The sequence below is a fragment of the Salmo trutta genome, chromosome 13 (genome assembly GCF_901001165.1).
Source record: "Salmo trutta chromosome 13, fSalTru1.1, whole genome shotgun sequence".
NCBI lineage: Eukaryota > Metazoa > Chordata > Actinopteri > Salmoniformes > Salmonidae > Salmo > Salmo trutta.
This window is the reverse complement of record NC_042969.1, coordinates 84,200,900-84,227,660: the sequence shown is the minus strand read 5'-3', so window position 1 is coordinate 84,227,660 and position 26,761 is coordinate 84,200,900. Positions and strand designations below refer to the sequence as shown.

At 46.7% G+C, this 26,761-nt stretch overlaps 2 protein-coding genes and 1 long non-coding RNA gene across 11 annotated transcripts; all 3 read right to left on the bottom strand.

The window, feature by feature from the left end:
• Nucleotides 1-10,944, bottom strand: c18h3orf33 (c18h3orf33 homolog (H. sapiens)). Of its 4 annotated transcripts, none has more exons than XM_029773804.1 (6): nucleotides 10,638-10,944; nucleotides 10,438-10,497; nucleotides 9,311-9,447; nucleotides 9,132-9,148; nucleotides 1,387-1,565; nucleotides 1-780 (listed from the first exon to the last, which is right to left on the bottom strand). In XM_029773804.1, the coding sequence occupies exons 1-6, from the start codon at nucleotides 10,746-10,748 to the stop codon at nucleotides 526-528; spliced, it is 759 nt and encodes a 252-aa protein (XP_029629664.1). In that variant the 5' UTR covers nucleotides 10,749-10,944; the 3' UTR covers nucleotides 1-525. The 4 variants fall into 4 exon arrangements, with proteins under 4 accessions (XP_029629664.1, XP_029629666.1, XP_029629663.1 ...); XM_029773806.1 differs by having other exon boundaries at nucleotides 1,387-1,550; XM_029773803.1 differs by lacking the exon at nucleotides 9,132-9,148 and having other exon boundaries at nucleotides 9,294-9,447.
• On the bottom strand, nucleotides 1,842-5,898 carry LOC115206634 (uncharacterized). The gene is made up of 3 exons (XR_003880830.1): nucleotides 5,861-5,898; nucleotides 5,539-5,599; nucleotides 1,842-1,893 (listed from the first exon to the last, which is right to left on the bottom strand). It is a non-coding gene; the product is annotated as an uncharacterized LOC115206634 (long non-coding RNA).
• Nucleotides 10,945-11,027: 83 nt separating the features above from the next.
• Nucleotides 11,028-26,078, bottom strand: LOC115206632 (acetyl-coenzyme A transporter 1-like). Of its 6 annotated transcripts, XM_029773798.1 has the most exons (9): nucleotides 26,012-26,078; nucleotides 24,151-24,583; nucleotides 23,319-23,478; nucleotides 23,018-23,213; nucleotides 19,222-19,424; nucleotides 18,064-18,248; nucleotides 15,859-15,976; nucleotides 14,497-14,712; nucleotides 11,028-14,369 (listed from the first exon to the last, which is right to left on the bottom strand). In XM_029773798.1, exons 2-9 carry the CDS (start codon nucleotides 24,540-24,542, stop codon nucleotides 14,202-14,204), a joined length of 1,638 nt encoding a protein of 545 aa, XP_029629658.1. In that variant the 5' UTR covers nucleotides 24,543-24,583; nucleotides 26,012-26,078; the 3' UTR covers nucleotides 11,028-14,201. The 6 variants fall into 6 exon arrangements, with proteins under 6 accessions (XP_029629658.1, XP_029629657.1, XP_029629660.1 ...); XM_029773797.1 differs by lacking the exons at nucleotides 11,028-14,369; nucleotides 14,497-14,712 and adding an exon at nucleotides 15,031-15,486 and having other exon boundaries at nucleotides 15,550-15,976; XM_029773800.1 differs by lacking the exons at nucleotides 11,028-14,369; nucleotides 14,497-14,712 and adding an exon at nucleotides 15,031-15,486 and having other exon boundaries at nucleotides 15,799-15,976.
• Between the last annotated feature and the right edge of the window lie 683 nt (nucleotides 26,079-26,761).

Sequence of the window (26,761 nt, the reverse complement as noted above, 5' to 3'; positions counted from 1 at the left end):
TGAATTAACCAATGCATATTTATTTCACAAATCGGGAAAAAATATACATATATTTTTTAATGCGTTTCACGTAGATATGTGGATTTCTGACAGCCAAGTTTCTTTACATTATCTAATCAAACATCAACATTTTCTGACCCACGAAGGGGAACACTAACTGGAAGTAGACTGGTTTCTATTCTGTCTCGTCATTGCCGTGTCAGTGCGTTTAATCTCCATCGATATATATATATATATATAACTTTGATAAGCACGTGGGTCAAAACATTTTTGTCCCATGTCTACGATTTGGTCCATACCCCCATTCTTTTGAGACATCGTTTCACACTTTTCCCCGATAGTAAAGTACAGGAGAAAAGATTGTTAAACAGATGATCCACTTCTCAAACACAGACACATAATGACCCAGCTGTATTCTGAGACGGGCCTGAGCCTTGCAACATTCATAAACTTACTTTCAAGCCCACTTGAAATCAGTCAGTCGGTCAACCAATCAATCAATCAACCAGTCAATCAACCAACCAATCACGTCCACTTGAAGATCCTCCTGATGAGCTTGACCAGTGAGTTGTCCCAAACAGCCTGTGAGGTCCTCTCCCATAGGCTATCCTCTTTCCACATGCCCCGCCCCTTCCGCTCGGCCTTGACCTCTGCCTTGAGCAGCCGTTGGTGGAGTCGCAGGTAAAGGTGGGACTGAGGGTGGAGTCCAGAGACTGGGACAGTGCGTGCCAGACCCAACCTCAACACCTCCTCATTCAGACACAGACTCCTCAATGACCCCTGGGGGAGAGAGAACAGAGGGAGGTTTCATTGTCTTCAACATGCAGTTAATTAATACAGTCATAAAGAGAGTAACATTGTCCTGAAGACAGACAGCAACTGACCCTGCTACCAGAGACCAGACAGCAACTGACCCTGCTACCAGAGACCAGACAGCAACTGACCCTGCTACCAGAGACCAGACAGCAACTGACCCTGCGTTTTCCAGAAATCCTGGTTGGAGAATGACGGATTTCCTGGTAATTCTGGGAAATCTCCAACCGGAACTTCGGGAAAACCAGGGAATTTATTGCAAGTTCCCAGAATTTTGCAACCCGGCTGACAGACACACAGACAGTAACTGACCCGGCTGACAGACACAGACAGTAACTGACCCGGCTGACAGACACACAGACAGTAACTGACCCAGCTGACAGACACAGACAGTAACTGACCCAGCTGACAGACACAGACAGTAACTGACCCGGCTGACAGACACACAGACAGTAACTGACCCTGCTGACAGACACAGACAGTAACTGACCCAGCTGACAGACACAGAAGTTAACTGAACGTGCTGACAGACAGACAGTAACTGACCCGGCTAACAGACAGACAGTAACTGACCCGGCTAACAGACACCAGACAGTGCAGTGTCTCCTCCTCTCTGCTGACCAGTTTGAGCCACACCATCTGGGCCGGGCTCAGGTGCTGCTCCAACCACACCCTCCCCTCTGGGGTCAGCTCCACCCCCGCCAGGCGCACAGCCAGTGGATACACACCAACACCACCTGAGGAGAGAAGACCTGCCCAGGTGAGACACACATACGGTACACCTGAGGAAAGAAGACCTGCCCAGGTGAGACACACCACCACCACCTGAGGAGAGAAGACCTGCCCAGGTGAGACACACCACCACCACCTGAGGAGAGAAGACCTGCCCAGGTGAGACACACCACCACCACCTGAGGAGAGAAGACCTGCCCAGGTGAGACACACCACCACCACCTGAGGAGAGAAGACCTGCCCAGGTGAGACACACCACCACCACCTGAGGAGAGAAGACCTGCCCAGGTGAGACACACCACCACCACCTGAGGAGAGAAGACCTGTCCAGGTGAGACACACCACCACCTGAGGAGAGAAGACCTGCCCAGGTGAGACACACCACCACCACCTGAGGAGAGAAGACCTGCCCAGGTGAGACACACCACCACCACCTGAGGAGAGAAGACCTGCCCAGGTGAGACACACCACCACCACCTGAGGAGAGAAGACCTGCCCAGGTGAGACACACCACCACCACCTGAGGAGAGAAGACCTGCCCAGGTGAGACACACCACCACCACCTGAGGAGAGAAGACCTGCCCAGGTGAGACACACCACCACCACCTGAGGAGAGAAGACCTGTCCAGGTGAGACACACCACCACCACCTGAGGAGAGAAGACCTGCCCAGGTGAGACACACCACCACCACCTGAGGAGAGAAGACCTGTCCAGGTGAGACACACCACCACCACCTGAGGAGAGAAGACCTGCCCAGGTGAGACACACCACCACCACCTGAGGAGAGAAGACCTGCCCAGGTGAGACACACCACCACCACCTGAGGAGAGAAGACCTGCCCAGGTGAGACACACCACCACCACCTGAGGAGAGAAGACCTGTCCAGGTGAGACACACCACCACCACCTGAGGAAAGAAGACCTGTCCAGGTGAGACACACCACCACCACCTGAGGAGAGACAACCTGTCCAGGTGAGACACACCACCACCACCTGAGGAGAGAAGACCTGCCCAGGTGAGACACACCACCACCACCTGAGGAGAGAAGACCTGTCCAGGTGAGACACACCACCACCACCACCTGAGGAGAGAAGACCTGCCCAGGTGTTACGAACCGGCTCAGAGTTCGCAACAAAAGGGAGACAACGTGGAGACAAGGAGTATCAAAAATATATATTTATTCGATACCATAACTAGCACAACCAAAAACAAGGTGTCTGCATGGAGAGAGTCTCCCCAATGACTGTGGAAGAGGTGTCTTTATCCTGGGCCACACCCGAGCCCAGGTGTTTCCCATCTAGCTGACGACACTTCCAACTCCGCCCACCAGCATCCTAATAAGGAACAAGATCAAAGAGAGAAATACAGCAAACAGAGTGGGAGGGTCGTCACACACCCCCCCATAAAACCGGGGACCAACAAGGGCCCCGGAACAACGTACCAGCCTCTGCCTCCCAAATTGACAAGGGGTTAAATGTTCACAGTTCCACCTGCCCCAACCAACCTCCTCCCCAGACCTCAGCAACCTTTACACAGGAAGCAACTTTTAAGAGGAAAGAAAATGAGACCAGGAGGGAACAGACAGGAACGACAGAACATGACAACACCAAACAACGGTCAGTCACGTAAATATTCAGGAACAGGGCGCACGAGAGAGCGCATCAGCAATCACGTTACCAGTTCACCGGATATGCCTCACATCGAGATGGAAGGATTGTAAAAATAAACACCATCTCATTATCCTCTGATTAGGACACATCATGGACCCTTCAAAGTGTTGTAGCGCCCAAATGAGTGCTAGCGCTTCTTTTTCCATGACCGAGTAGTTCAACTGATAACGGTTAAACTTTTTTGGAAAAGAAACTACCAGGGCTCTCAACCCCAAATTGACACAAGCCTCTGGGTCCCAAATTGACACAAGCCTCTGGGTCCCAAATTGACACAAGCCTCTGGGTCCCAAATTGACACAAGCCTCTGGGTCCCAAATTGACACAAGCCTCTGGGTCCCAAATTGACACAAGCCTCTGGGTCCCAAATTGACACAAGCCTCTGGGTCCCAAATTGACACAAGCCTCTGGGTCCCAAATTGACACAAGCCTCTGGGTCCCAAATTGACACAAGCCTCTGCGTCCCAAATTGACACAAGCCTCTGCGTCCCAAATTGACACAAGCCTCTGCGTCCCAAATTGACACAAGCCTCTGCGTCCCAAATTGACACAAGCCTCTGCGTCCCAAATTGACACAAGCCTCTGCGTCCCAAATTGACACAAGCCTCTGCGTCCCAAATTGACACAAGCCTCTGCGTCCCAAATTGACACAAGCCTCTGCGTCCCAAATTGACACAAGCCTCTGCGTCCCAAATTGACACAAGCCTCTGCGTCCCAAATTGACACAAGCCTCTGCGTCCCAAATTGACACAAGCCTCTGCGTCCCAAATTGACACAAGCCTCTGCGTCCCAAATTGACACAAGCCTCTGCGTCCCAAATTGACACAAGCCTCTGCGTCCCAAATTGACACAAGCCTCTGCGTCCCAAATTGACACAAGCCTCTGCGTCCCAAATTGACACAAGCCTCTGCGTCCCAAATTGACACAAGCCTCTGCGTCCCAAATTGACACAAGCCTCTGCGTCCCAAATTGACACAAGCCTCTGCGTCCCAAATTGACACAAGCCTCTGCGTCCCAAATTGACACAAGTTACATGTTCACCTTCCACTTGCACCAGCCAACCTCCTTCTCCCCAGACCTCAGCAACCTTTGCGCACAGGAAGCAACATTTAAGAGGAAAGGAGAACACAAGACCAGGAGGGAACAGACAGGAAAGTTAGAACATGACAAAACCAAACAATGGTCAGTCACATAACACTCAGGAACAGGGCACACAAGAGACCGTATCTTCCAACGGTTCATAGTCACTCCAACGGTTCATAGTCACTCCAACGGTTCATAGTCACTCCAACGGTTCATAGTCACTCCAACGGTTCATAGTCACTCCAACGGTTCATAGTCACTCCAACGGTTCATAGTCACTCCAACGGTTCATAGTCACTCCAACAATTCTGCTGAGCACACCAGACCACAACAAGAGAAAATACAATCACACCGGGCACCACAGAAAAGAGAGGAGATATGGAGCTTCCCCAAAACCTACAATAACTCAACCCTAGTCTTCATGCAGATTTGCGGTGGGTAATTATGCACTGTAGCCCGCTGGCGAGGAAGTAACCCCCCAGCACGCTGGTAGATTCCACCAAGCCACGGATGTGCCCCCGAGACAACTGCTCAGTCCACAGACACCACACAAAAATAACAAACATTAACAATGCCCAACATATTCCAAAAATGAAACACGTCGCTAAGCCTATCAGGGGAAAAAGGCTATAGCTCCAGGTAGTAAGTTTCACTACCCTACCAAATCTCCCACCGAGGTACACAGCTGATTGTACTCACCTCAGACCAATGTTCCAACAGCGAGTAGAACAAGCGTTTCCAGGCTAGGCAGGACCTGGAAACTAACCAATGTACTCTCTCCACCCCAGCACACAAACCAAACAAACAAAGGCAACCAGTGCTGAGCACCAAACTCAAACTAACAAAATATACAAACAAAGTACCTACGGAATTTAACATACCTCCACGTTTTCTCCCAAACACAATCCGTTCAAAATCCCGGATGAGCTCCCACTGTTACGAACCGGCTCAGAGTTCGCAACAAAAGGGAGACAACGTGGAGACAAGGATTATCAAAAATATATATTTATTCGATACCATAACTAGCACAACCAAAAACAAGGTGTCTGCATGGAGAGAGTCACCCCAATGACTGTGGAAGAGGTGTCTTTATCCTGGGCCACACCCGAGCCCAGGTGTTTCCCATCTAGCTGACGACCCTTCCAACTCCGCCCACCAGCATCCTAATAAGGAACAAGATCAAAGAGAGAAATACAGCAAACAGAGTGGGAGGGTCGTCACACAGGTGAGACACAGCACCACCACCTGAGGAGAGAAGACCTGCCCAGGTGAGACACACCACCACCACCTGAGGAGAGAAGACCTGTCCAGGTGAGACACACCACCACCACCACCTGAGGAGAGAAGACCTGTCCAGGTGAGACACACCACCACCACCTGAGGAAAGAAGACCTGCCCAGGTGAGACACACCACCACCACCTGAGGAGAGAAGACCTGCCCAGGTGAGACACACCACCACCACCTGAGGAGAGAAGACCTGCCCAGGTGAGACACACCACCACCACCTGAGGAGAGAAGACCTGTCCAGGTGAGACACACCACCACCACCTGAGGAGAGAAGACCTGCCCAGGTGAGACACACCACCACCACCTGAGGAGAGAAGACCTGTCCAGGTGAGACACACATACGGTACACCTGAGGAGAGAAGACCTGCCCAGGTGAGACACACATACGGTACACCTGAGGAGAGAAGACCTGTCCAGGTGAGACACACATACGGTACACCTGAGGAGAGAAGACCTGCCCAGGTGAGACACACCACCATACCTGAGGAGAGAAGACCTGTCCAGGTGAGACACACCACCACCACCTGAGGAGAGAAGACCTGTCCAGGTGAGACACACCACCACCACCTGAGGAGAGACGACCTGCCCAGGTGAGACACACCACCACCACCTGAGGAGAGAAGACCTGCCCAGGTGAGAGACACCACCACCACCTGAGGAGAGAAGACCTGCCCAGGTGAGACACACCACCACCACCTGAGGAGAGAAGACCTGTCCAGGTGAGACACACCACCACCACCTGAGGAGAGAAGACCTGCCCAGGTGAGAGACACCACCACCACCTGAGGAGAGAAGACCTGTCCAGGTGAGACACACCACCACCACCTGAGGAGAGAAGACCTGCCCAGGTGAGACACACCACCACCACCTGAGGAGAGAAGACCTGTCCAGGTGAGACACACATACGGTACACCTGAGGAGAGAAGACCTGCCCAGGTGAGACACACCACCACCACCTGAGGAGAGAAGACCTGTCCAGGTGAGACACACCACCACCACCTGAGGAGAGAAGACCTGCCCAGGTGAGACACACCACCACCACCTGAGGAGAGAAGACCTGTCCAGGTGAGACACACCACCACCACCTGAGGAGAGAAGACCTGTCCAGGTGAGACACACCACCACCACCTGAGGAAAGAAGACCTGCCCAGGTGAGACACACCACCACCACCTGAGGAGAGAAGACCTGTCCAGGTGAGACACACCACCACCACCTGAGGAGAGAAGACCTGTCCAGGTGAGACACACCACCACCACCACCTGAGGAGAGAAGACCTGTCCAGGTGAGACACACCACCACCACCACCTGAGGAGAGAAGACCTGTCCAGGTGAGACACACCACCACCACCACCTGAGGAGAGAAGACCTGTCCAGGTGAGACACACCACCACCACCACCTGAGGAGAGAAGACCTGCCCAGGTGAGACACACCACCACCACCTGAGGAGAGAAGACCTGTCCAGGTGAGACACACCACCACCACCTGAGGAAAGAAGACCTGTCCAGGTGAGACACACCACCACCACCTGAGGAAAGAAGACCTGTCCAGGTGAGACACACCACCACCACCTGAGGAGAGAAGACCTGCCCAGGTGAGACACACCACCACCACCTGAGGAGAGAAGACCTGCCCAGGTGAGACACACCACCACCACCACCTGAGGAGAGAAGACCTGTCCAGGTGAGACACACATACGGTACACCTGAGCTAAGGACTTCCTAGCTATGGCTGTGGTCTATTGCATAGACCTGAAGGTGACACAGTCAGGAGCCTGACAAACTGAAAGACAGACTGTTGTAAGATATAGTATCAGACATACACTTTGCAAAGATGTACAACTACAGCAGTAGAGATACTGTATTACTACAGGCAAGGAAATACATTCCAAAAAAATAAAAATAACTGTGGCCAGAGGTCAAGCCTGTGTCGTAAAACAACAGGAGGTCAAAGAGATAAAGCTATAGAGAGAGACTACTAATCTCTTTAACTAAAGGAGAGCTTCGTCAGAAATTCTCCCTGGCCTCAGACGGAGCTGTAAGAGCACTATCTAATACCCTCTAACTCAGTTTGACTGCAGGGCAGAAGCATAACGTAATACTGCAGCTAGACCTCTTCTCTAACAGGCTTATTACTATGCTAACTCAGTCCGATGAAGGGAGCTAAACCAAGTCTTGTAAATGTGTTTGGTCCAGTGCCTCTGAATGCGGGCAGAAGGCATGACACTCACGTTCAGAAAAAAAAACATTGGTCTGAATTAGATTAAGATGAAAAAGATGTTGACGTTTCAGTCACAATGACCTTTATCAGACATCAAGACATGATCCAATACCTATCAAATCAAATTAATTGGATTAAAATAGTGTTTACTTTGGTTTTAGGAAAATATATAAAAAACTCTCTACAGGAGAGACCAACCATTAGGTTGACTACAATACTTCATCAAAGCCAACCTTCTCTTCCACTAAATCAAACAGCACAGTTAAAGAGACCAGCAGATGGTCTATGGCTGACACAGTTATGTTAAAGACCAGCAGACGGTCTATGGCTGACACAGTTATGTTAAAGACCAGCAGACGGTCTATGGCTGACACAGTTATGTTAAAGAGACCAGCAGACGGTCTATGGCTGACACAGTTATGTTAAAGAGACCAGCAGACGGTCTATGGCTGACACAGTTATGTTAAAGAGACCAGCAGACGGTCTATGGCTGACACAGTTATGTTAAAGAGACCAGCAGACGGTCTATGGCTGACACAGTTATGTTAAAGAGACCAGCAGACGGTCTATGGCTGACACAGTTATGTTAAAGACCAGCAGATGGTCTATGGCTGACACAGTTATGTTAAAGAAACCAGCAGACGGTCTATGGCTGACACAGTTATGTTAAAGAGACCAGCAGACGGTCTATGGCTGACACAGTTATGTTAAAGAGACCAGCAGACGGTCTATGGCTGACACAGTTATGTTAAAGACCAGCAGACAGTCTATGGCTGACACAGTTACGTTAAAGAGACCAGCAGACGGTCTATGGCTGACACAGTTATGTTAAAGACCAGCAGACAGTCTATGGCTATCACAGTCAGGCTCCTGAGTGGCGCAGCAGTCTTAGGCACTGCATCTCAGTGCTAGAGGCGTCACTACAGTCCCTGGTTTGAATAAAGGCTGTATTACATCCGGCAGTGATTGGGAGTCCCATAGGGCGGCGCACGATTGGCCCAGCGTCGGCCGTCATTGTAAATAAGAATTTGTTCTTAACTGACTTGCCTAGTTAAATCAAAAGAAATACATGTAAATGATGTTAGAGACGGTTACGTAAAAGAGGGCAGCAGACGGTCTATGGGTAACAGTTATGACGCTCTAATAGGGATTAGTATAGATTTAAATGACAATTGGGGACAGCTGCGTGAATGATGAGACTAGACTTTTCAACAGCTGGGAGGTGAATCCTAATCCTCATTATCATACTGTAATTGGCCTTTACCCTGTGGGCTCTGAGTGTGTTGGTAAAGTTGAAGGGCATGTGAACCCATCCATTCTTACCATACCTTTAGCCAGCAGGGGGTCTACCATACCTTTAGCCAGCAGGGGGTCTACCATACCTTTAGCCAGCAGGGGGTCTACCATACCTTTAGCCAGCAGGGGGTCTACCATACCTTTAGCCAGCAGGGGGTCTACCATACCTTTAGCCAGCAGGGGGTCTACCATACCTTTAGCCAGCAGGGGGGAGAGGACAGGGATGTAGATGGGGATGTGCTCCACCTCCAGACCGATCTCTGTGATGGTCTGGACTCTCCCTCTGAGGCTCACATTCTTCTCTATGAACCTTGCTGGGATCTCAGAGGCGACTCCAAACCTAGTGATCTGACGAGGGTGGTGAGGCACAAAAGACCTTGTTAGAAAAGCATTCACAACCGTTGGAAGTACAATGTGTTGTAATCAGTTACACTGTACCTTCCTATGAAGTCACCATGATATATTGTTTCAGCAACACAAAACTGGAACCACTACTAGTATTCTATTAACTAAACAAAACGACATATTATTCTATTAACTAAACAAAACGACATATTATTCTATTAACTAAACACAACAACATATCATTCTATTAACTAAACAAAACAACATATCATTTAACTAAACAAAACAACATATTATATTAACTAAACAAAACGACATATTCTATTAACTAAACAAAACAACATTCTATTAACTAAACAAAACGACATATTCTATTAACTAAACAAAACAACATTCTATTAACTAAACAAAACGACATATTCTATTAACTAAACAAAACAACATTCTATTAACTAAACAAAACGACATATTCTATTAACTAAACACAACAACAGATAAGCAAGACCTTTCTAAAGTCAAGGGATGGCGATTGATGATCTGGTTAAGAAGAAAAGAATATTAGGCTATCTAAACAACATCAACTAGGATAAACACATTAGGCAAACAGCTCATCAACTGCCACCCTCCATCCTAAATTGACCCTGACCGTATAACCTATGCAGAGCAGCCATATGGCATTTAAATTGAACAATGGTGGAATGGCTCATCTCATGTCTGGTTAAAACGCCACAATCTGTCGACGTCTTCGAGAGAATTCCCTTGACATAGGGCAGACAGAGAATAGGGCAGAGAATTCCCTTGACATAGGGCAGACAGAGAATTCCCTTGACATAGGGCAGACAGAGAATAGGGCAGACAGAGAATTCCCTTGACATAGGACGGGAATTTCGCCCGTCGTCAACGGAGTTTGTGGGAAACTCGACTCGCTATCTCCTCCTGGTGGAACATGCCTGCATCACAGCTCGATTTTTATGAATAGGCTAAACTACTTACCAATTTAATACTCCTTGATATTACTATTACCCCGGCAATTGCTAGTCCAGTACTGATGTTCTAGAAGAGAAAACAGCTAGATGTTAGCCAAAGATGTGTTAGCTAACGCTGGGCCTTTATTCCATTTTAACAACCTCTGATCTGCGGCCTCATTTGAATGAACCGTTTAATCCCCTTCAATGCTTGCATTTGGTTCTTACCCGGATAATGGTTAAATTATCGTCAGCGAACTGAGAAATTACTGAAATTATGTTTTTAGAGGGCTTTTCCCCTTTCTCGTCTGTCTCTGTCTCACTTCTGGACTCCGGCATGTTGTTGATATCTCTAAAAGACTACAAACGTCGCCCCGCCCACTAGGTAGTGTAGGCAGCGTGGACCAAAAAACCTACACTACCGTCTGGTGTGGCGTTTTCATTAATGTTTCATTATCTAGTCCCATTGCTGCTAAATTGAACGTTATATGTCGTGTATAGAAAATATCATGCAATAGCATCAATTAGGTGTGAGATGTGTACAAACATTCTTACGAAGTCAAAGTACAGTATGTTATTGGAGTAATCCGACACAAAACCATTTGAAACCACTGTGTGCATATATAAGACATGTATTAAATATTTCCCATATTATATATCTTGGGAATGTTGGTACAAAAGTTCCTCAGCACATTTTACAGCATATGTACAAGTCCCATAGGGTACAGTCCAGAGTTGGGGTCCATTCCGTAGAAAATTCTGCCGATTTAGAAAGTAAAGCAAAATTCAATTCCAAATGTTCCTCATTGAACTATTGAAGAGAATGGATTGGAATTTTAGTGTACTTCCCAAACTGACTGGGAATTCAATGGAATTCACCCCAAACTCTGGTACAGTCACTCAGTAATGTCTGAGCTTTTCAACTTAAAAGGAGCCACATGAACACTGGCCTCAGAGAGGGTAAGGACAAATCCAACACCAAAGCAGGTTCTTTAAAACCAGCTTGTCTTGTGTGTTGGGTATCAAATATTTGTTTGCAGCAGCCTATCACAAATTATTTGTATTCCATGGGAAAGTCAGTAGCTGAACAATCTTTAAAAAACCTCTCCTGCAGTAATCTTGGAAAATAACGTACAAACTGAAATTAAGCCAAACAGACATAAAAAAAAGTCATAAAAAATAACCACAAAATTAACATTCATTTAATTTAATTATTTGGTAAATGAAACAAAATCATAGCTGCTGTCAAAGTCCATAAATATTTGAACATTAACCAAATTATTATTATTTTAGCTGTCTACCACAGCATATTGGGGATTAAATAAAATAATGACTGAGCTAAAAATGCAGACTTTCAGCTGTAATTTCTGGGTATTTACATCCAAATCAGGTTAACAGTGTAGGAATTACAGCACTTTTTATATTTATAGACCTGACTGTATACATACATATCCCTATGTAAGTGAATGCTGGTAGAGTTGTATAGGCCATATTAAAATAACTGGAAAAGTACTGGCACATATCGACATAAAGCCATGTACATACAGCAGCATCACAAGTTGTAAAATAAACAGAAAGTTAAAAAAACGATATGTTCAAGGATAAGAAAAGTCTCACAGTATGAAGGCTTTGCATCGGTGTGGAAACTCACTTACAGTATGAAGGCTTTACATCGGTGTGGAAACTCACTTACAGTATGAAGGCTTTGCATCGGTGTGGAAACTCACAGTATGAAGGCTTTACATCGGTGAGGAAACTCACAGTATGAAGGCTTTGCATCGGTGAGGAAACTCACAGTATGAAGGCTTTACATGGGTGTGGAAACTCACTTACAGTATGAAGGCTTTACATCGGTGTGGAAACTCACTTACAGTATGAAGGCTTTGCATCGGTGTGGAAACTCACTTACAGTATGAAGGCTTTACATCGGTGAGGAAACTCACAGTATGAAGGCTTTGCATCGGTGAGGAAACTCACAGTATGAAGGCTTTGTATCGGTGTGGAAACTCACTTACAGTATGAAGGCTTTGCATCGGTGAGGAAACTCACAGTATGAAGGCTTTACATGGGTGTGGAAACTCACAGAGGAAACTCACAGAGGAAACTCACAGAGGAAACTCACAGTATGAAGGCTTTGCATCGGTGAGGAAACTCACAGTATGAAGGCTTTGCATCGGTGAGGAAACTCACAGTATGAAGGCTTTACATCGGTGAGGAAACTCACAGTATAAAGGCTTTGTATCGGTGAGGAAACTCACAGTATGAAGGCTTTACATCGGTGAGGAAACTCACAGTATGAAGGCTTTGCATCGGTGTGGAAACTCACAGTATGAAGGCTTTACATCGGTGAGGAAACTCACAGTATGAAGGCTTTACATCGGTGAGGAAACTCACAGTATGAAGGCTTTGCATCGGTGAGGAAACTCACAGTATGAAGGCTTTACATCGGTGAGGAAACTCACTCACAGTATGAAGGCTTTACATCGGTGAGGAAACTCACTCACAGTATGAAGGCTTTACATCGGTGAGGAAACTCACTCACAGTATGAAGGCTTTACATCGGTGAGGAAACTCACTCACAGTATGAAGGCTTTACATCGGTGAGGAAACTCAGTGTGCACCTTTTTTTTGTCCCCCACAAAGGAGAAACGCCTGATTTAGGATGACTTTCACGTTTAGAAACTGAGCCGCATCTGAATTTGGACCTGTGGTTGGGACAGAAATGAAGGGAGAAACAGATAATCTGAATGATCAGGTTTCCACACATGGGATCAATGTAAATGTTTTTCTTTTTGTGTAGCCTGATGTGGAATACAGCAGAGACCCAAAACAAATGTAAAAAAATAACTCTTGATCATTTCAACAAATACACAGAAAAAGGATCATTTGTATCACACAATCCAAACAGAACCATTATAAATGATTCCAGATACTAGACCTGAATGTTTACTGCCTTCTCCCTTTCACACAACCTCTGACCTCTCAGTGCTGGTTTAGAGAAAGTACTGTTGTAATCCCCAAAATGACAGACATATATTAAAACAGTACTGTTATAGTTTAGGCATTTCTGTCAAAGGGGCTAAGGATTACCATCAACAATACAGATGGGATTCTGTCAAAGAGGCTATGGATTAACATCAACAATACAGATGGGATTTCTGTCAAAGGGGCTATGGATTACCATCAACAATACAGATGGGATTCTGTCAAAGAGGCTATGGATTACCATCAACAATACAGATGGGATTTCTGTCAAAGGGGCTAAGGATTACCATCAACAATACAGATGGGATTTCTGTCAAAGGGGCTAAGGATTACCTATATAATTAAATAGTTTAAGATACTGAGTATGTGGAACGAGAAGAAGGATCACTAGTAAATGTAAATGTTCCCTAGCAAGAAGAATAGTTCCTTCTTTTTTGGTTTCCAATGGAACATAAAGTAGTTGAAGCGACAGAAGTCCTGGTGAAGATGTGATGTTGCAAGGAGGAATTGACTGTTGTTATTGACTGTTATGGTCCATAGTCATGTGGTAGCCAGACCACAGCTACAGTTATTGTGCTGAAGGACAATTTACACACACCGAGCAGAGAAAGAGAAGGCTGGGAAGAACAGAGACTCAGAGAAGAGTGAGAGAGGGACTGAGAGGGACAGTGATGGACATGGAGGGACAGAGAAAGACCAACATAGACCAACTGAAAGTGAGGAAGCTTTTATATCAGACTGTAGCTATCTGGCGATTGGCCTTGCTGGGGTCAGGAAAGGGGTTGTGCAGGAGCTGGGTGAACGTTGTCATTGGCCGATCCTGCACCTCCACGCTGCAGGGCTCTGGTCCTGCAGCCTTCTCATCCTCTTCCCGAGCCACACCCACCACGTTAGACCTATCAACACACACACCACCGACTCCACATAGTAACCATCCAACGACGTCACACACACACCGCCCTCCTTTACACACAGCTGTAGCGGAGAGGGAGACAGAAAGAGACACGTTTAACACAAGTGTTTAAAAATTCACATCATAGCTATTCCATGAACTACGACATTATAATGAGATAATTGTCAGGTAATTCTCTCTCCCACTTACCCCTGCCTCCTCTGAGGAGCCACAGCTCTGTCCGGCGGCTCCCTGGCACTCCTTCGAGGTGAGTGGGTCGACCATCCACAGTGCCAGGGTGGAGGGCCAGTTTCCCCCCAGGTTGGTGACCGTGTTCAGCAGGGTCATGTAGGTCCCACCGATCACTGGGTCACTCACTTTAGCATGGAAAGCCATACAGGCCACATACATGCTGTACAGCGCCACCTGTGAGTAAGGAGGAGAAAGGCAGGAGTGGGTGGTGTCCCAAGCTGCATCAAGCGCTTATATAGTGGCCTTATTTCACATCGAAGAGCAGGAGAGAAAAGGAGGGCTAGAGAGAGCAGAGAAAAGGAGGGGTAGGGAGGGAGGGAGAGCAGAGAAAAGGAGAGAGAGAGCAGAGAAAAGGAGGGGGGAGAGAGAGAGAGCAGAGAAAGGGGGAGAGAGAGCAGAGAAAGGGAGGGGGAGGGAGAGAGAGAGCAGCGAAAGGGAGGGGTAGGGAGGGAGGGAGAGCAGAGAAAAGGAGAGAGAGAGACAACAGAGATGGGATAGATAGTGAACAGTATTACCTGATGCAGTACTATAGTGTAGTAGAGAGAACAGAGATGGAGAGACAGTGAACAGTATTACCTGGTGCAGTACTATAGTGTAGTAGAGAGAACAGAGATGGGATAGATAGTGAACAGTATTACCTGGTGCAGTACTATAGTGTAGTAGAGAGAACAGAGATGGATAGATAGTGAACAGTATTACCTGGTGCAGTACTATAGTGTAGTAGAGAGAACAGAGATGGGATAGATAGTGAACAGTATTACCTGATGCAGTACTATAGTGTAGTAGAGAGAACAGAGATGGGATAGACAGTGAACAGTATTACCTGGTGCAGTACTATAGTGTAGTAGAGAGAACAGAGATGGATAGATAGTGAACAGTATTACCTGATGCAGTACTATAGTGTAGTAGTAGAGAGAACAGAGATGGATAGACAGTGAACAGTATTACCTGGTGCAGTACTATAGTGTAGTAGAGAGAACAGAGATGGATAGATAGTGTGAACAGTGTTACCTGATGCAGTACTATAGTGTAGTAGTAGAGAGAACAGAGATGGGATAGATAGTGAACAGTATTACCTGATGCAGTACTATAGTGTAGTAGAGAGAACAGAGATGGATAGACAGTGAACAGTATTACCTGATGCAGTACTATAGTGTAGTAGAGAGAACAGAGATGGGATAGATAGTGAACAGTATTACCTGATGCAGTACTATAGTGTAGTAGAGAGAACAGAGATGGATAGACAGTGAACAGTATTACCTGATGCAGTACTATAGTGAACAGTATTACCTGGTGTAGTACTATAGTGAACAGTATTACCTGGTGTAGTGCGTAGCTGAACAGTACTATAGTGTAGTAGTAGAGGGGGAATCCCCCATCCTGCTTTAAACTGGGAGTCCACCACACCAACACAGCATACCCCAGACCTATCAACAACCTACACAGGAAAACACAAATGTATGAGAAAAGTGTGTGTGTGTGTATATATATATATATACTGCTCAAAAAAATAAAGGGAACACTTAAACAACACATCCTAGATCTGAATGAAAGAAATAATCTTATTAAATACTTTTTTCTTTATATAGTTGAATGTGCTGACAACAAAATCACACAAAAATAATCAATGGAAATCCAATTTATCAACCCATGGAGGTCTGGATTTGGAGTCACACTCAAAATTAAAGTGGAAAACCACACTACAGGCTGATCCAACTTTGATGTAATGTCCTTAAAACAAGTCAAAATGAGGCTCAGTAGTGTGTGTGGCCTCCACGTGCCTGTATGACCTCCCTACAACGCCTGGGCATGCTCCTGATGAGGTGGCGGATGGTCTCCTGAGGGAGCTCCTCCCAGACCTGGACTAAAGCATCCGCCAACTCCTGGACAGTCTGTGGTGCAACGTGGCGTTGGTGGATGGAGCAAGACATGATGTCCCAGATGTGCTCAATTGGATTCAGGTCTGGGGAACGGGCGGGCCAGTCCATAGCATCAATGCCTTCCTCTTGCAGGAACTGCTGACACACTCCAGCCACATGAGGTCTAGAATCCAGGGCCAACCGCACCAGCATATGGTCTCACAAGGGGTCTGAGGATCTCATCTCGGTACCTAATGGCAGTCAGGCTACCTCTGGCGAGCACATGGAGGGCTGTGCGGCCCCCCAAAGAAATGCCACCCCACACCATGACTGACCCACCGCCAAACCGGTCATGCTGGAGGATGTTGCAGGCAGCAGAACGTTCTCCACGGTGTCTCCAGACTCTGTCACTTCTGTCACGTGCTCAGTGTGAACCTGCTTTCATTTGCGAAGAGCACAGGGCGCCAGTGGCGAATTTGCCAATCTTGGTGTTCTCTGGCAAATGCCAAACGTCCTGCACGGTGTTGGGCTGTAAGCACAACCCCCACCTGTGGACGTCGGGCCCTCATACCACCCTCATGGAGTCTGTTTCTGACCATTTGAGCAGACACATGCACATTTGTGGCTTGCTGGAGGTCATTTTGCAGGGCTCTGGCAGTGCTCCTCCTGCTCCTCCTTGCACAAAGGCGGAGGTAGCGGTCCTGCTGCTGGGTTGTTGCCCTCCTACGGCCTCCTCCACGTATCATGATGTACTGGCCTGTCTCCTGGTAGCGCCTCCATGCTCTACGCTGACAGACACAGCAAACCTTCTTGCCACAGCTCGCATTGATGTGCCATCCTGGATGAGCTGCACTACCTGAGCCACTTGTGTGGGTTGTAGACTCCGTCTCATGCTACCACTAGAGTGAAAGCACCGCCAGCATTCAAAAGTGACCAAAACATCAGCCAGGAAGGATAGGAACTGAGAAGTGGTCTGTGGTCTTCACCTGCAGAACCACTCCTTTATTGGGGGTGTCTTGCTAATTGCCTATAATTTCCACCTGTTGTCTATTCCATTTGCACAACAGCATGTGAAATTTATTGTCAATCAGTGTTGCTTCCTAAGTGGACAGTTTGATTTCACAGAAGTGTGATTGACTTGGAGTTACATTGTGTTGTTTAAGTGTTCCCTTTATTTTTTTGAGCGGTGTGTGTATATATATATATATATACCTGAAGGGAAAGGCCTTGTAGAAGACGTCTAGTGGTCGTGGTCCTGCAGTGTGTGTGTGTGTGTGTGTGTGTGTGTGTGTGTGTGTGTGTGTGTGTGTGTGTGTGTGTGTGTGTGTGTGTGTGTGTGTGTGTGTGTGTGTGTGTGTGTGTGTGTGTGTGTGTGTGTGTGTGTGTGTGTGTGTGTGCGTGCGTGCGTGCGTGCGTGCGTGCGTGCGTGCGTGCGTGCGTGCGTGCGTGCGTGCGTGCGTGCGTGCGTGCGTGTATATATATAGGTCCCGTGTGGCTCAGTTGGTAGAGCATGGTGTTTGCAACACCAGGGTTGTGGGTTCGATTCCCACGGGGGACCAGTACGGAGAAAAAAAATGTATGAAATGTATGCATTCACTACTGTAAGTCGCTCTGGATAAGAGCGTCTGCTAAATGACTAAAATGTAAAATGTAAATGTATATATACCTGAAGGGAAAGGCCTTGTAGAAGACGTCTAGTGGTCGTGGTCCTGCAGTGTATTTACTGATGATGAGTGGTAGTAGTATCTGCAGTGGGACCATGGGGACAGCCAGTAACGCCAGCTGCTCTTTAGGAACACCTGCCTCTACCAGCTTCAGACCTGTCACTGCATCCGCCGCAGAGAAACCTATCTGGAGACAGAGACAGACAGACACAGAGAGAGAGACAGAGACAGAGACAGACAGCTAAGTCAGGTACCTTTACAGCGAGTGGGTTAGACACAGAGAGACAGACAGCTAAGTCAGGTACAGGTACCTTTACAGCGAGTGGGTTAGACACAGTAGGAGAGCTAGTTGTCCAGGCAGGTTGGTTGAGATGTAGGCACCTCCGAGGTTAGTGACAGGCTATACAGGGTGACCAGTCGGTGGACCTGTTTAACCTGACTGGGTTACATACAGCACTAGCATGCAGGGAAGTTGTAGATATACCTGAGCAGTGATCAGCAGAGGGTGAACAGGGTGGGACAGTCTGGCTTGCTTAAAGGGATACTTCAGGATTTTGGCAATGAAGCCCTTTATCTACTTCCCCAGAGTCTGACGAACGACTGGATGCCATTTTTACATCTCTGTGTCCCGTATGAAGGAAGTTAGGAGGTAGTTTCACAAGCCAATGCTAACTATCGTTAGTGCAATGACTGAAAGTCTATGGTATCTGCTAGCATGCTACATACAAATGGTATCCAGGAGTTCATCAGACTATGGTTAAGTAGATAAACGGCTTCATTGGCAAAATCCTGAAGTATCCCTTTAACCTGACTGGGTGACATGTATAGATATGTCAGGTAAATTACAGGTGCAGTAATCTGTACTGGGTGACATGTATAGATATATCAGGTAAATTACAGGTGCAGTAATCTGTACTGGGTGACATGTATAGAGATGTCAGGTAAGTTACAGGTGCAGTAATCTGTACTGGGTGACATGTATAGAGATGTCAGGTAAGTTACAGGTGCAGTAATCTGTACTGGGTGACATGTATAGATATGTCAGGTAAGTTACAGTTGCAGCTGTATCGTAGGTATTTTAGCAGTGAGCAGCAGGCTACAGAAGGTGAACACGGCAGGCATCATGTAAAGATAAGTCAGGTGCAGTAAGCTGTAGGTACCTTAGCAGTGAGCAGCAGGCTACAGAAGGTGAACACGGCAGGCATCTTGATGATGGAGACCAGCAGTTGGTATGTTTCCATGACGCTCTGCGTCTCCTCCCGGACCTTCCTCTTCCCGTGCTGTCCCCTGGCGTTCTCCTTCTTCATAACGGCCACCAGCGTGGTCGACACCAGGAACACCACGCCCCAGAAAAACAGGAATTCTGTGCCACGGGAGCCAATCACAGACAACGACAATGTTACAGAGAGATTCTAACAGCAGAGCAATGGGATATGAAACAGTGCAATGATTATCATGGTTTATTCACCCATCTTCACAGCTGCACTGAAAATCCTCAGACAAATGTTCACTCCAAAAATAACTGTTTATTTTCTCTCACTTCAGCTCAAAAACCACTAAGTTAATCACATGACCAATATCTGCACTCTGATTGGAGGATTCCCCCAAAGTTGCCCACCAGATGGCACTGCCCCTCAGATGTTTCCAGATAATAAGAAGTTGTTTGGCCTGAAAACAGAAGGAAATGCACGCCTGGTACGCCCTAGCGAGCTTCAGACTGACAGGATAAAGCCAACTTTCACTATAGAATTATATGTAAATATGGTAATCAAGGGAACACAAAATCACTCATTTTCCTACAATTCTGATACCATCGTCTTTAGTACACATTGTTATTCAGGGCAAAATGAAGGAATACAAAACCTGGCCAACGGACTTTCCCTCTTCAGCAGGGAAGGGTTCATCGAGCTTTGCATGTCTGTAATTGTGCTTAATACCAGCTGACCATAGCAATGTTCAACTAGACATCTGGATTACCACTCTTCTTCCTGCTTCACAGACTACCTTCTTCCTGCTTCACAGACAACCTTCTTCTTGCTTCATAGATTATTTTCTTCCTGCTTCACAGACTACCTTCTTCCTGCGTCAGACTACCTTCTTCCTGCGTCTGACTACCTTCTTCCTGCGTCTGACTACCTTCTTCCTGCTTCACAGACTACCTTCTTCCTGCTTCACAGACTACCTTCTTCCTGCTTCACAGACTACCTTCTTCCTGCATTCATAGACTACCTTCTTCCTGCATTCATAGACTACCTTCTTCCTGCTTCACAGACTACCTTCTTCCTGCGTCAGACTACCTTCTTCCTGCTTCACAGACTACCTTCTTCCTGCTTCACAGACTACCTTCTTCCTGCATTCATAGACTACCTTCTTCCTGCATTCATAGACTACCTTCTTCCTGCGTCAGACTAACTTCTTCCTGCTTCATAGACTACCTTCTTCCTGCTTCATAGATGACCTTCTTCCTGCTTCATAGATGACCTTCTCTGCTTTCTCATCTTTTTTTACCTCCCTGCGCGCTAATAGCGTTGCAATCGGTGACGGCACTCGCTCTGAGACCTTGAAGTAGTTGTTCCCCTTGCTCTGCAAGGGCAGCGGCTTTTGTGGAACGATGGGTAACGATGCTTCGAGGGTGGCTGTTGTCGATGTGTTCCTGGTTCGAGCCCAGGTAGGAGCGAGGAGAGGGACGGAAGCTATACTGTTACACTGGCAATACTAAAGTGCCTATAAGAACATCCAATAGTCAAAGGTATATGAAATACTAATGGTATAGAGATAAATAGTCCTATAATTCCTATAATAACTACAACCTAAAACTTCTTACCTGGGAATATTGAAGACTCATGTTAAAAGGAACCACCAGCTTTCATATGTTCTCATGTTCTGAGCAAGGAACTTAAACGTTAGCATTTTTACATGGCACATATTGCACTTTTACTTTCTTCTCCAACACTTTGTTTTTGAATTATTTAAACCAAATTGAACATGTTTTATTATTTATTTGAGGCAAAATTTATTTTATTGATGTATTATATTAAGTTAAACTAAAAGTGTTCACACAGTATTGTTGTAATTGTCATTATTACAAATAAGTAAATACATTTTTTTTTAAATCGGTATCGCCTTTTTTTGGTCCTCCAATAATCGGTATCAGTATCAACGTTGAAAAATCATAATCGGTCGACCTCTAAAAACAATGCCAGTCTCTCTCTCCCACCCTGACAGTGTAACAATGCCAGTCTCTCTCTCCCTCTCTGACAGTGTAACAATGCCAGTCTCTCTCTCCCTCCCTGACAGTGTAACAATGCCAGTCTCTCTCTCCCTCTCTGACAGTGTAACAATGCCAGTCTCTCTCTCCCTCCCTGACAGTGTAACAATGCCAGTCTCTCTCTCCCTTTCTGACAGTGTAACAATGCCAGTCTCTCTCTCCCTCTCTGACAGTGTAACAATGCCAGTCTCTCTCTCCCTCCCTGACAGTGTAACAATGCCAGTCTCTCCCTCCCTCTCTGACAGTGTAACAATGCCAGTCTCTCTCTCCCTCTCTGACAGTGTAACAATGCCAGTCTCTCTCTCCCTCCCTCCCTGACAGTGTAATGATGCCAGTCTCTCTCTCTCTCCCTCCCTGACAGTGTAATGATGCCAGTCTCTCTCTCCCTCCCTACCTGACAGTGTAACAATGCCAGTCTCTCTCTCCCTCCCTCCCTGACAGTGTAACAATGCCAGTCTCTCCCTCCCTCCCTGACAGTGTAATGATGCCAGTCTCTCTCTCCCTCCCTCCCTGACAGTGTAACAATGCCAGTCTCTCCCTCCCTGACAGTGTAATGATGCCAGTCTCTCTCTCCCTCCCTCCCTGACAGTGTAACAATGCCAGTCTCTCTCTCCCTCCCTCCCTGACAGTGTAATGATGCCAGTCTCTCTCTCTCTCCCTCCCTGACAGTGTAACAATGCCAGTCTCTCCCTCCCTCCCTGACAGTGTAATGATGCCAGTCTCTCTCTCCCTCCCTCCCTGACAGTGTAATGATGCCAGTCTCTCTCTCCCTCCCTCCCTGACAGTGTAATGATGCCAGTCTCTCTCTCCCTACCTACCTGACAGTGTAACGATGCCAGTCTCTCTCTCCCTACCTACCTGACAGTGTAACGATGCCAGTCTCTCTCTCTCTCCCTCCCTGACAGTGTAACAATGCCAGTCTCTCTCTCCCTCCCTGACAGTGTAACGATGCCAGTCTCTCTCTCCCTCCCTCCCTGACAGTGTAATGATGCCAGTCTCTCTCTCCCTCCCTCCCTGACAGTGTAACGATGCCAGTCTCTCTCTCCCTCCCTCCCTGACAGTGTAATGATGCCAGTCTCTCTCTCCCTCCCTCCCTGACAGTGTAACGATGCCAGTCTCTCTCTCCCTCCCTCCCTGACAGTGTAACAATGCCAGTCTCTCTCTCCCTCCCTCCCTGACAGTGTAATGATGCCAGTCTCTCTCTCTCTCCCTCCCTGACAGTGTAATGATGCCAGTCTCTCTCTCTCCCTCTCTGACAGTGTAATGATGCCAGTCTCTCTCTCCCTCCCTCCCTGACAGTGTAATGATGCCAGTCTCTCTCTCCCTACCTACCTGACAGTGTAATGATGCCAGTCTCTCTCTCTCCCTCTCTGACAGTGTAATGATGCCAGTCTCTCTCTCCCTCCCTCCCTGACAGTGTAATGATGCCAGTCTCTCTCTCCCTCCCTCCCTGACAGTGTAATGATGCCAGTCTCTCTCTCCCTCCCTCCCTGACAGTGTAATGATGCCAGTCTCTCTCTCCCTACCTACCTGACAGTGTAATGATGCCAGTCTCTCTCTCTCCCTCTCTGACAGTGTAATGATGCCAGTCTCTCTCTCCCTCCCTCCCTGACAGTGTAATGATGCCAGTCTCTCTCTCCCTCCCTCCCTGACAGTGTAATGATGCCAGTCTCTCTCTCCCTACCTACCTGACAGTGTAACGATGCCAGTCTCTTTAGGCTCTGCTCTCAGGTATTTGTTGCAGAAGTCAGCTGACTCCAGGGCCAGGAAGAGCACGTTGCCTAGGAAGTAGCCAGCAGTCTGTCCCACAGAGTTACAGGTGGAAGCGTAGCCCACGTTCTCCCTAGACAGCATGGTCAGAGCCCAGCCATCCACTGCTATGTCCTGGGATCAGGGAATATAACAGAGTTCTGTATCACAATAACTTGTGAGTGAGTGAGTGAGTGAGTGAGTGAGTGAGTGAGTGAGTGAGTGAGTGAGTGAGTGTACCTGGGTGGCTGCCAGAAAGGCCAGCATGAAGAACACCGCCGTCAGGGTCACCACGTCAGGGCCCCGCCCCTCGTCACGTTTCAGCAGCGTATCCACGGTAACCGACAGGTACAGCATGAAGAGGCCCAGCAGGTACTGGGTGGGCACCAGCCACGACTTCCTGGGAGGGAGAGAGGAGATCATGAGCCATTTTAGACACGTAATACAATACATCAAGTAAAACATACACTGACCGTACAAAACATTAAGAACACCTGCTCTTTCCATGAGAGACTGACCAGGTGAAAGCTATGAACATGTGTTACTGTGTTTGTTATAACCAATTTATTGATGTCAGGTCCTATTGGTCACCTGCGTGCGATGCTTACATGCATGTTTCACGTAAAGAGAGCGAGGGTTGAGGGAATTGGGAATGTTTTTCCTAAACAAATGAAGAGATTTCGGTAACAGAACTTTTCAGTCAGAAACAAGTAAGAAACTAAACAGTTGAAATGATGTTGTAGCACAGACAGCGGAATAAACCCTTTCTGAGGTGTGGTTCCTTTTCTCTGCAGTAGGGAGGAGAGAGAGACAACGTGCGCCAGTCACACAGTCTGACCATCAGGCTCTTTCTTTAGTCATTTGTTTGTCTTAATTATTTAATCAAACAGCTTAAAGCATCAGACAAGCTCAGTGCATATATATGTAGCTGATTGTATTCAACCACATAGGGTGTGTCTGTCTATTTATGGAAAAACAAGTTTAAACATTTCAACCAATCAATTGGGCCAAAGAACAGGATGACTCTCTGGGACTTATAAGTGTATATCAGTCGTATAAATCATTGTCTTACCTGCGTCCAAACCGGGTCAGGTAGAGTGCGTCCACCAGAGGGGCCCACAGCAGCTTGAGACTGAAGGGCCAGAAGACAAAGCTGAAGAAGGCCTGGTCCTTGTAGCTGACGTTCTTACTCTGCAGGATGAGAGGGATGCTCCCAGCCAGGCCCAGAGGGATTCCCTGGAGGACATAAAGGAAGAGAAGCAGGGATACGTTCCCCACTTCCCCTCTGATGCCAGGCTGCACCCTGGGATGTCCGTTGTCCTCCGCGTCGTTGACTTGGTCCACCTCCACCTCCATGTCCATGTCAGGGGTAGTGTTGAGAACCATGTCCCTCATGTCCCCCTGGGGGACAGCGGGCTTCCTCTGCCGCCCGTTCTTATGTGTGACTGAGTCAGAGAGCTCCATCGTGGCTCTGCGGGCATCAAACCAGCTGTACCCTCTGAAACCTGGAGAGGAAGGAAGCAGGTGTTAGTCAATGTCTAGTAGGAAAATATCTGCTGAGTTCTATCCCTCACACATTTGTGTTTTCAGATGGGTTACTCTCGGCAGCAAGACCGTCCTTTAAGAATGTTCATTGTTGACACATTTCTGAGATATTCTCTTTTTGTCCTGGTTGAGGTCCTAACAACACCAGCTAGTGTCTATCATTACATTTTACATTTAAGTCATTTAGCAGACGCTCTTATCCAGAGTGACTTACAGTAGTGAATACATACATTTCATGCATTTTTTTTTTTTTTGTACTGGTCCCCCGTGGGAATCGAACCCACAACCCTGGCGTTGCACACACCATGCTCTACCAACTGAGCCACAGGGAACCTATCATCAAAACAGCTCAGCTTCTGCATAAACAAGGTTGCTAGCTAGAAGTCTTTATCCAGACCAATGGTAGAAAAGGTTGCTGGCTAGAAGTCTTTATCCAGACCAATGGTAGAGAAGGTTGCTGGCTAGAAGTCTTTATCCAGACCAATGGGAGAGAAGGTTGCTGGCTAGAAGTCTTTATCCAGACCAATGGTAGAGAAGGTTGCTGGCTAGAAGTCTTTATCCAGACCAATGGTAGAGAAGGTTGCTAGCTAGAAGTCTTTATCCAGACCAATGGGAGAGAAGGTTGCTGGCTAGAAGTCTTTATCCAGACCAATGGTAGAGAAGGTTGCTAGCTAGAAGTCTTTATCCAGACCAATGGGAGAGAAGGTTGCTGGCTAGAAGTCTTTATCCAGACCAATGGGAGAGAAGGTTGCTGGCTAGAAGTCTTTATCCAGACCAATGGTAGAGAGAACGTATAACATGTTGAATAATCATCGTGACAAGGCATGTTCAGCTGTACTGTCAAACAGTTACTCTTTGACTCAGCCCAGGCAGACACCAGCAAACTCATGACGTGGGTGGGAATCAAAACAACGCAGTGCCATGACACACAGACAAAAAATATATAATAAACGAAACTAAGGAAATCTTATCTAATAAACATAACAGATGATTATTCGGATTGCTAGAATACACGATAAAGCCTCACTGGCATGAGAGTTAAGCAAACAAATGAATGTGTTAGTTAGCTAACAGTAACGTTACAATCTGGATCGGAATAGCAAAGTCACAAGATAGGAAGTCACAAAACATCGGCCAACAAAAAAGGCAATGTGAATTTAATAATATTGGTTAAAATGGTAGTTGGAGCTCAAATGATGATGAATGAGATAAGATAAGCACGTTAGCTAGCTATCATAACGTTACATTGTGACATGCGACGCCACATACCAAGATCTAATAATGATTGTCTATCACCATTCAAGCAATTGGATTGTAGTTAATTAGACAGCAAACATTGCCTTGTACTATGTATGAATTACATTTAATAAGGTAACAGAAATAGCTACCTATTTAGCCTTCACCCGCTAACATCTGCAGATTGTTCTGCTGAGAGCGAGGACGTGAATTTGTGTAACGTCGAAATGTGTCCGAGTGCTTCGGCTGACGTGTCAAACTTCAGTTCATTTCTGTTCCACTAGGATCTGCATACACATTATTATTATTATGTCGTTATTGTGGTTCTATATGCACTCTTGCCACTCAGTACAGTTGCAAACGTTAATAATAATAAAACATTAATTAATTTTTGAAAAAAATCTATGTTTAATGTAATAGCTAATCTCTTTTAACTATTTGTTACACATTACATAGCTAATACGAGTAATAGATTGTGATTAATAATTAGACGGCTATGGCTTTATAAGGCACTGTGCAAGTGACCACACTCATTCCTTTCACTTCTTGAGCTGCCATGTACAACAAATCTATCAAATGATGTGCACACACACACACACACACGGATCACAATGACACACAATTCTTTATTTATAAAAAAAATGTAAAACATTTTTTGGGGGGGGTTACATAGCTTTAATATTGAAGATAGGTTGTGGCTTCTATAATTTAATTGTCTGCATCATTTCCAATCCGCCATATATATAATGATGATGGAGGCGATGGCCGCCGTTTTATGGGCTCCTAACCAACTGTGCTATTTTGCGTGTTTTTTTTTGCGTTGTTTGTAATTTATGACAGAAAAGAGCTTTCTGGACATCAGAACAGCAATTACTCACCTCGAACTGGATGAAGATTTTTTC

Coding starts and splice junctions, on each gene's coding strand:
- LOC115206632 (XM_029773796.1), bottom strand. CDS start 24,542: ATGGAGCTCTCTGACTCAGTCACACATAAGAACGGGCGGCAGAGGAAG. Junction 18,249..19,221: donor GCCTGCTGCTCACTGCTAAG/GTACCTACAGCT, acceptor CTCTGTCTCCAG/ATAGGTTTCTCTGCGGCGGA. Junction 15,977..18,063: donor TACAAGGCCTTTCCCTTCAG/GTATATATACAT, acceptor TTTCCTGTGTAG/GTTGTTGATAGGTCTGGGGT.
- c18h3orf33 (XM_029773803.1), bottom strand. CDS start 10,748: ATGCCGGAGTCCAGAAGTGAGACAGAGACAGACGAGAAAGGGGAAAAG. Junction 9,448..10,437: donor TATCAAGGAGTATTAAATTG/GTAAGTAGTTTA, acceptor CACCCTCGTCAG/ATCACTAGGTTTGGAGTCGC. Junction 781..1,386: donor GTCTGGTGTCTGTTAGCCGG/GTCAGTTACTGT, acceptor TCTCTCCCCCAG/GGGTCATTGAGGAGTCTGTG.